This window comes from Octopus sinensis, unplaced genomic scaffold, assembly GCF_006345805.1.
Source record: "Octopus sinensis unplaced genomic scaffold, ASM634580v1 Contig07806, whole genome shotgun sequence".
In the NCBI taxonomy this organism is placed as follows: domain Eukaryota; kingdom Metazoa; phylum Mollusca; class Cephalopoda; order Octopoda; family Octopodidae; genus Octopus; species Octopus sinensis.
Window position 1 is genome coordinate 54,999 of NW_021830461.1, and position 9,264 is coordinate 64,262.

Consider the following 9,264-nt stretch of genomic DNA (forward strand, 5'->3'; position numbering starts at 1 on the left):
TACAAAAGCCAACGTTCCGGAGGCTTTAGAATTTTTGTAACTTTGTAAGGAATACATTTCAAGACCAGCATGGACTGGCTGGCACAATTCAAGGACTTTCAAACAGATTGTTTATAAACGGTTACTAGGCTTTCTTTTGCTCGACCGAACGATTGGCCAGATATGGCTTTTAGGGCGACTTTACTGCATGTGAAGTCAATGTCCTGAGAAAAGAAGAAGCAGTGGTCAAAGATGACCCCCAAAATTCTGGAATGTTCGAGGACGGGTAGTTTTTTAGGGCTGACGTTGAAGTGTTATCGGTCGGGGATGAATAAGGTCACAGATGATTTTGACGGGGAAGGCATCATGTGGTTAGATCTTAGCCAATTGGTGAGACAGTCTAGGTGTGTTTGGAACCTGACTGTGGCTTCTGTGATTTCCAGATGTTTTGATACGGTCGCAATGTCGTCTACGTAACTTAAGAGTAGCATTGCGTTGTTGGTGGGGATGTCGCTCAAATGGAGGTTGAAGAGTAAAGAGGAGGGAGAAGAGTCCTGTGGTACGCCATTTGAAAGGTAGCGGAATCAAGATTTTTTGTTCGCGTATTCTGTACGACCGTGTCTATCTGATAAAAAGCTGGTCAGCCATATTTTGTGGAGAATGTTAGATTCACAAATTTCGGTGCTGATGACATTAAACGATGTTCAGTCAAATGCCTTACTGATGTTTATTGATGTTAGAATTGTTCTTTGGGGGTGGATTGTAGTTGTTAAATCTGTCTGCGATGCAATCCGTTAGAGTCGTGAAGTAAGTTGTTGTTGAATGTTGTGGGCGGAGGCCATGTTGAATTTTAGATAGGTTCAATATGTGTTTGATTAACTTAAGAATGAATCTTTTTGTGGCGATATTCGGATGTTATGCTATGCTTAGCAAAAAAAGACGCACCATTTCCGCCCCATAGGACTCCCTTTTCTGAGATGCTCTCTTGGCAGCAATTGAAAGAGTACAAAGCTCCCGTTCCACGGAATTATAAATAGTTGTTCATCTTTAGATAAAAAAAGTTAATTTGTTTGACATACATTTATTTTATAGTCCTAATAATATCATTATTCTGACAAATTTTAAAAGTTCTTTGATTATAAAATAATTTTTGAATTGAAAACGATCTCGAAACAGTAACGGATATGAAAAACAACGAATTTTAGCTTGCGTAAATTATAATTATATCTACACTAGTCTGTAGATTGCGACTAGTTGTGTTTGCTTAGCCATAGATTTTAGAATGCTTCAGTAATTTCAGTAAAACTTTGATTTCGGCATCAATTTCAATCCCCAAAATTTTCAAAATCTTAGAATGTAGAAGAATGTCGTTTTCTTGACACAAGTGGAAAAAAAATAATAAAAAATTAGCTCAACAGAAAAATATCCAAGGAATTAGCGCTTAAGGGGATTGAAAACCAGAACCACAAAGGTCTCAACTGCAGTTTTGACCCGTGAGATTTTTCTTATTTCCTTCAACGAATTTCAAGTTTTGAATAGGATCGCGGCTATCGTCTCAATACTCCACTCATGCGAATCCTCCAGCGAACTGGTAAGTTCCAGGCCGAATGCCAGCTTGATGCAAATCGTCTACTTTCTTTGAGATTGATAATTAGACGTTCCCTCTCGTCCGTTTGATACCAGCCCTCCAATCCATGTATTAGTAGAGGCTGAAACCAGGTCAGTTTAACGTGAAGAAACGTCTCCGTGTTGAGACGGAGACACCTTAGCTCTTTTAAGATTTTCGCACATTGTTTACGCTTTGTGTCCACATATAGTTTGTAGAACCCGGTGGTGTCCACTGTTACTCTTAAGGTCTCAACTGCAGTTTTGACCACGATATAATTACTTTTCCACAATCTTCGAACGTCGGGTTCTATTTGGCCTAATCGAAACCCAATAAATAGTGCTTTTATCCCCTGCAAGATTCAATCCTTCATCCCTGCAGCACATTTCTACTTCCTCCACGTACGGTTCAAGTCTGCTCCAAGATAATCTCCTCCTGTGTCGAGGTCCCACATCGAGACATTCGTAACCAAGATTTTGTCGGCGTGGATAATCAATCTGCTCGTCAAAAAAGGTGGTTTCTCTCGGAGAGAAAACATTCCAGCCATTTTACAGTTTTTTGCCCAGCACCCAATTCTGCCACTTTCTCCCTCAACATATTATTTTCCTCCGCATGTGTCGAAAAACCATTAAATACGACCCTTTTTATTACCCTCGAAATTGTAGAGATAAGGCTAATTGGTCTATAGCTTCCCTCTTGCGTACTTTTGGATCATTTGGACAATTGCTCGTTTCCAGTCAGCTAAGATATGACCAATGTCCCAACTGGCATTGAACAGTTTAACCAAAATTCAAAGCAGGCATCTCGGTGCCTTTTTGAACATCCCCATAGGAATGAAGTCAAATTTTGATACTTAGACTTCGGGAGTCATTAGCTCTAAAACACCTCCTTCTTTTGTTTTGAAGTCTTAGCTTCCGTTGTAACTTTAATTCTTTTGTTTAACAATTTACAATGAATCGTAATTTTATTTATTTTAAATATTTATTATTTTTATAAATTATCAAAAATAGATTGTGGTTTACAAAAAATCGTTCCGATGTATTACTAAAATTATGACATTAAACTTGTTACTCATAAGAAATTTTTCTTCGGAAACTGAAGCTGTATCTAACATTGCTTCTAACTTGTTTTACGGGATTATAAACGGCAACAGAGGCGCACTTTCCCGTTCAGTAACGCTTGTGGAATCGACAAATATTTATAAAAGGGAAATTGGGCAGAATATTATATCGAAATGCCTTAAATATGCTAAAGAAAACTCAGATCTCCAAAAGACGTTCCGAATTGGTATACTATGTTTATTTAAAACATCATAAATTAATCAAAACTAAAAATATAGGCATCTCAGGACCGCCTGGGGCCGGAAAAAGTACTTTTATAGAGTCGTTCGGTACTTTTCTAATTAAAAAGGAAAACAAAGTGGCTGTCCTTACTGTTGATCCTTCTTCTGTAACTCGAGGAGGTACAATATTATTAAAATAATAAAATAAGGTTCACTCTTGGGTGATAAAGTGAGAATGCCTCGACTTTCATTGAACAAAAATGCCTATGTAAGACCGTCTCCAACAAGTGGCATGCTTGGGGGGGTTGCAAGAGTGACAAATGAAGTTCTTTTCCTTTGTGAAGCCGCCCAATATAACATTATTCTTATTGAGACTGTTGGTGTTGGCCAGTCAGAAACGGCTGTTGCTGATATGGTGGATTTATTTTTACTGTTGATTCCTCCGACAGCTGGAGATGAAATGCAAGGTTGCAAAAATTAATAAATAATACTAATTTAAAATATAAACAAATCAAAGGAATGAAGAGGGGAATTACTGAACTGAGCGATATCATTGCAGTGACCAAAAGTGACTCAGACATGCTGACTCAGTCAAAACGTATTCAAGCAGATTACAAAAGCGCTCTTAGATTTTTGTCACAAAAATCCCCAAATTGGAAACCAACTGTACTTTGGGGATTTACAAAATGTATAGGTTATAAGGATATCTTCGATGAATCATGATGGATTTGATCAATTATATAGCAAAATATTCGAATTTCGCTCCAAAATGATAGAAAGTGGGGAGTTTATGGAAAATCGACAAAAACAAAAGCAAGCTTGGTTTATAAAATCCCTTCAAAACAGTATTTGGGGAGCTGTTCAAGATAAATTTGGTGAAAGAATAACAAGTTTACAAGAAAAAGTTGCTAAAGATTTACTTACACCTTCTCAAGCAGTCGATCGTCTTCTAGATGAAATTTTAACCCGTAAATTATAACTTAGCTCATAGACATCTATAAAATATATTTTGCATAATTTTACTATATGTGTAAGGTACTAGACAATAAATTTTTTTTATTTATTGACGAATTCGTTATATGAATTGGAAAAAAGATTATAAAAATTTCCACTTATTGATTTTAATTTTCAAACTCAAATAATATTGAGCAAGCTGGTGTCTATTTCTGGATAAATGAAATTACAAAATAAATGGTATTGGAATTTCTTGATCTTAACCTCAGATCAGAATGAATTTTCATCAGTTTTCAAAAATGGTAATTTATTCCAAATATCTAATTTTCCCATTAGATAGATTGAACTAATAGATTTTAATAACGTTATTTCAAAATAAATCAATCAAGAAACTTTTAAAATGCATCTTTACCAAAATATAAATCAGGAAACAAATCCTCACTGAATGTTTTATGATAGCTTAGCAGTGTGAAGAGATACGAAGTGGTATATTTGAGAGTAATCGAAAAGGCAGAATATTGGTAATCAATAATTCCACACCTAAATTATCTTATTCAAAATATTGTTTTAATTATGATGCATCGTAATACGTTAAACTAGATAATTCATAAAAATGAAATCATAAAGAAATTAATCACTATTAAAAAACTCCGTTCTGAAATTCTCACAAAAACTACAAAGATTTGAATACTTCTTTGATGCGTTATCCGTAAAAGTAATTAAAGAATCGATAGTCATGAAAGCATAAATATGGCCATAGGCAATCGCATCCAATTCACACGGAATTCTAAAACAGTAAAGTCCATATAAAACACGTTTTTGACAAAAAATATCTATTTTCCCCCAATAGTCGGGATAAATAGTCAAACGAATTTAATACACAATCAAAAACCTAAATCAATAAAAAACAATAAAAACTTCTTTTTTAGTTTTTGGAGTTACTTTTGAGGAAAAATAACGATACCTATTTTTCTGGCATTGAATCCACGGAATAATTAAATTTAGTGGAAAAGGATAACACGAAGCAATACGGGGACGAGTTACCTTTAATAAAAATTCAAGTAAATATGAAATGCCCTCACTTTTGAGGTAGCATCCCATTATTAGAAAATATAATTAAATTAAACAACCTTTTTATAAATATTATCATCACACCACGTTATATATGTCTATATTTTTAAAGAAAATAATAAACTTCACAGTCAGCCAAATCTCCAATGATAATGTACATAATTGTAGAGGCCAAATCACGTTTTTGTATTCCGAATGATAGGGTAGGAGAAAGTCCCTGAATTTTTTATTATGAATATCACTTTGATCTCAATGAATTTAAATACAGATTCAATTCCAGATAGAAGAAGAGGGCCGACCTTAATAAAAGGAATCTCCCCTAATATGTTACATTTTGTTAGATTTTTAACCGTTTGGAGAAATTTCTTCTGCATTTTTATAATATTCTACATTATATGGTATTTTGATAATCTTAAAAAGTGCTTGCATTGCTTGACAGTTTGCATACTGATCGGGTAATATCTGAGAACCTGTTTTAAGTTTATTGAAAAAAAGTTTAATACTTTCATTAACCTGATATAACGTAATTGTCTCCGGCAGGGGTAATGATTCTACGGAGAAATTAAAAACATTTTCGAACTGTATTTAAGGAAATTGGTTAAGTTGCACACTAGACTCATTAATAGTAATAGGGAATTTAATGATTGATTCGAAAAGTTTTTTAATTTTAAAATATAAACTTTATCAACAGAAATTTTGAACGGATCGCTTTGGAACGGGAATGTTTCCCCCAGAAGTGAGGCATTATATTGCCTATTGCAGGATTGAGAATCTGTTTTTTTAACCAAGGGAGCTTTGTTTAACTATTTTATAAGAAGCAAAAAAACCGTTGATCATTTGGCAACCCAATGTGGGAAAATGCTCAACAGTAATTACGTCAGAAAACATAACGAAGTCGTGAAATGTATTCACTTGTATGTCTGTAGGAAGTATAGAATCCGCAAAGTTAAAAAATTTAAAGAATATTCACTTCAGTCAATCATATTCACATAAAATGTTGAAATATGTGAAGATTCTTTAATAATTACAGACACAAAAATTTAATGTAACAAGACTGATATATTCATGTACGACAAAATAAAAAAACGAAATTACTATCATCGAAGTGGGACGTCCCCTCTCGAAGTAGGACAGGACCTGCCTGAAGCAGGCCGAAGTTGAGAAATGCCATAAATGCAATCCTTTGGGCATGGATTTATCCAGCCTCTACGACGCTCAAATCAAAATAATTTTACTGGATATGACATGTGACGGTGTCGTTTTTAAGTTTTTCAAGAATTACATTGAAAAGTTGGCAATTGAAGACGTTTCTGTGTTTCAGCAAACACTTCTTTAGAATTTACAATTTATCCAAAACCAAGCATGTGTTTCTTAAATCTATGCGAGGAATTTAACACACTTTAGAGACATGGAATACTAAAAAAATCCCTTTAAACAAAAAATTCGAATTTGATTTAAATCTGTTTGATAAAACTTAGTGTACTACAAGGAAATAAATAGAAATAAATAGAAAAATGAATGTATACAACAGTAAATACGAATTTATCTGCGGAGATAAAGTATACCTAAAAAAATTACGGATACTCAAGTTAAAAAAGATTATGGAACAAAACTTTCGTCACGGCTAAATAAATTAGAGTCTCCATTCTATTCAGGGGTCAAAACAATTAACATTTTGTCAAACAATCAAGTCGAGATTAAGAACCATTTTTATTTAATAGATAAAATATGCTAAAGAAGGTGTATAAAGGATTCCGACTTTTCTTTTCCAAAGGGGAAAATGTCTGCTCTTGGACGTCAAGGGTATAAACTCGTTTTTGGCTAGAACATAGTAGCATCAATCGAAAGCCCTGGAGCCCCAACAGAACGGGCCGAAAAGATGAAACATGCGAAACATGATGATGTCAGGAATTGCAGAGTGTTTGGCCTCCTGACGCCTAAAATACGAGGACCTTCCGCTCGGAGCCTGCTCTGACATATCGGGTTACTTCTGGATAAGGTTACTGACGATCAATCCGAGAACTGGTATCTCCCAACAAGATTTCCTGCTTTAGTCAAAAATAATGCCCTGTCTGTCCGACAATAACCATTTTTTTTCTTTTAAACAATTTTTTTCTAATAAACATATTCTAATCAAAAAAATAAAACTAAAAGAATAAAATCAGGTATTTTTATTGATAAAACTTTCCAATATATTTATTGTATTTTTCACATTCTTAGCTTTTGCCTTTATTGCTGCTTTGTGACGTTTAGTCTTGTTATGTAGATTCCAGGTTTTCTCATCAACATAAAACGTCATTTCACAGATTTTACAAGTTCGCATGGATACGCCCCTCGATCTTTGCTCGACTTCAGTAATAAAATTAATCTTCTCTTTGGGAAATTGGCATTCACGTTTCTGAATTATAATCACCAGAGACAATACAGCCAAATAGTCCGCAACAATGGTAATTGCCATTGGAATTACGTCTGTCGACAGATCCTTGGATCCTGTGGCATCTAATTTATATACACAATAGCATTCAGGTCTACTACACCCCTCATAGGTCTCTGAAATAATACAAATAGTCATTAATTTTTACGAGTTAAAAAACGTTTTCTTATCCAGCCAAGTTGTTGTCTGGCATAGCGCTTAGTTGAATTTTTCAACCTTTCAACGCCTGAAAATAGTTTTAAAAAAAATAACTTTTTTCAAGTAATTTTTTTCCTTCTATCGAGTCTTCGCACACATTTTCGTTAAGCATCAAATATTCGTGAAACTCCTTAAAGCCTATAGACTGGAAAATTCCCCGTTGATAGTCATAATGTCTATAAATATTATTCATATACAACAACCCTTTCTGGGTTTTACGATTTTCACTATAACGATGATGAAAATCGACAAGTTCATCAACCAGACCATTTTCCAGCATTTTATCAACTCTTTCATCAATTAACTTATCAAGCTCTGAAAATAAATATTTAAAAAATCCAGACCTTTCAAATCCCGATAAACAAAAACGATACAAAAATCATCAATTCGGAGTCTATATTTTGTCCCTTGTCTTTGTGCAGAGTATAGTTCAGTGATAGACTTGCCAGTTCGTTTATAAACTTCAATCGCTCTAAAAAATGTTAAAAAAAAACTTTTTTATTTTCCGAGAATCGTTTGGATGAAATTTGGAGGCATGAACAGAATCAATTTCCATTAACAATTTGTGGTTGTCCTCGTTCTCTTGGTCCATCACAATATCTTTAAAATAATTTAGAAAAATCACCATTTGAATTATAATTGTGAGAAAAACTAATAAATTTTAGTAAATTATTTTTACTACTTAACTTCCAAAAGTGATTCCCAAAGAATCGATTCCAAATAATAATTTGTACCTCCCTCGATGATTGGAAGTCCACTGCCATTTTTGTATAGATTTTCAATGTAAAATAGTTAAGTGAAAATGCATGAAAATATTAAATGATAATAAAGGATATAATTTGTAATGCAGAATCACTGTACATCTTGACATTATAATTTTCATATAAAGGGTCCAAAAAGTCAATTAAATGATGAGGACACGCGTTTAACTCAGAAGGAGTGGGTTTATTGGTAATAATATTTAATCCTTTGTACATCTGCATAGCATCAGCATTTATAATGCTTCCATTAAATTTTTTGGCCAATGCAAATGCTATTTGTGATTTTCCAGAACCAGTTGGGCCAAGTACAGCTACAAGTGGACGCAATCGGCCACCACTAGTCTTCATATGGTTTTTAATTTTTTAATTAAATATAAATTAATAAAAAACATTTAATTAAAAAAATATTTAGGAATATATTTTTCTATTTTATTGAGATTGTTTACATCCCATAAACTGGCTTATGTGCTAGCCGTCGTGTAATTTAAAAATTGATAAAACCAAATAGTCTATTTCGAAATGAAAATTAGGTACTAAGGGAGTGAAAAAGGATACCCTAATATTCTTCCCAAAGAAGTAGTAAGATAATGTTTAGAGAAATTGCTGCCACTGAGCTAGGTTTAATTCCTATTTCAAATACTTCTGTGAGCAGACTGATCAAGGATATGTTTGATGACATCGAAACCCTTTTGGTTCGGCGAATAAAAAAATCTGAATTTTTTCCATTTCAAGTAGATAAAAGCTCAGATATTACAAGAATGCAATTTTCTGTTTTATTTCGTTATATGGACGATGAATCCATTATTGAAGATTTTTTTCCTCAAAGAGTCGTCGAAACAACAAAGGGATATGACATTTTCAATCTTATAAATTCATATTTCGAACATTTAAAGTTGGATTGGAATGAATGCATGGGTATCTGCACTGATGGTGTTCTATCAGGGACGGGGGATGATAGAGACTTTGTTTCTGTTGCGAA

At 33.7% G+C, this 9,264-nt stretch overlaps 1 protein-coding gene across 1 annotated transcript; it reads right to left on the bottom strand.

Moving 5' to 3' along the window:
- Positions 1-5,237: 5,237 nt before the first annotated feature.
- LOC115227854 (tRNA dimethylallyltransferase-like) lies at positions 5,238-8,633 on the bottom strand. Its single transcript, XM_029798567.1, has 4 exons — positions 8,381-8,633; positions 7,744-7,839; positions 7,287-7,442; positions 5,238-5,443 (listed from the first exon to the last, which is right to left on the bottom strand). The coding sequence occupies exons 1-4, from the start codon at positions 8,631-8,633 to the stop codon at positions 5,238-5,240; spliced, it is 711 nt and encodes a 236-aa protein (XP_029654427.1).
- Between the last annotated feature and the right edge of the window lie 631 nt (positions 8,634-9,264).

Coding starts and splice junctions, on each gene's coding strand:
- LOC115227854 (XM_029798567.1), bottom strand. CDS start 8,633: ATGAAGACTAGTGGTGGCCGATTGCGTCCACTTGTAGCTGTACTTGGC. Junction 7,443..7,743: donor TCATCGTTATAGTGAAAATC/GTAAAACCCAGA, acceptor GTATTATTTCAG/AGACCTATGAGGGGTGTAGT. Junction 5,444..7,286: donor GGTGATTATAATTCAGAAAC/GTGAATGCCAAT, acceptor ATTTCTCCGTAG/AATCATTACCCCTGCCGGAG.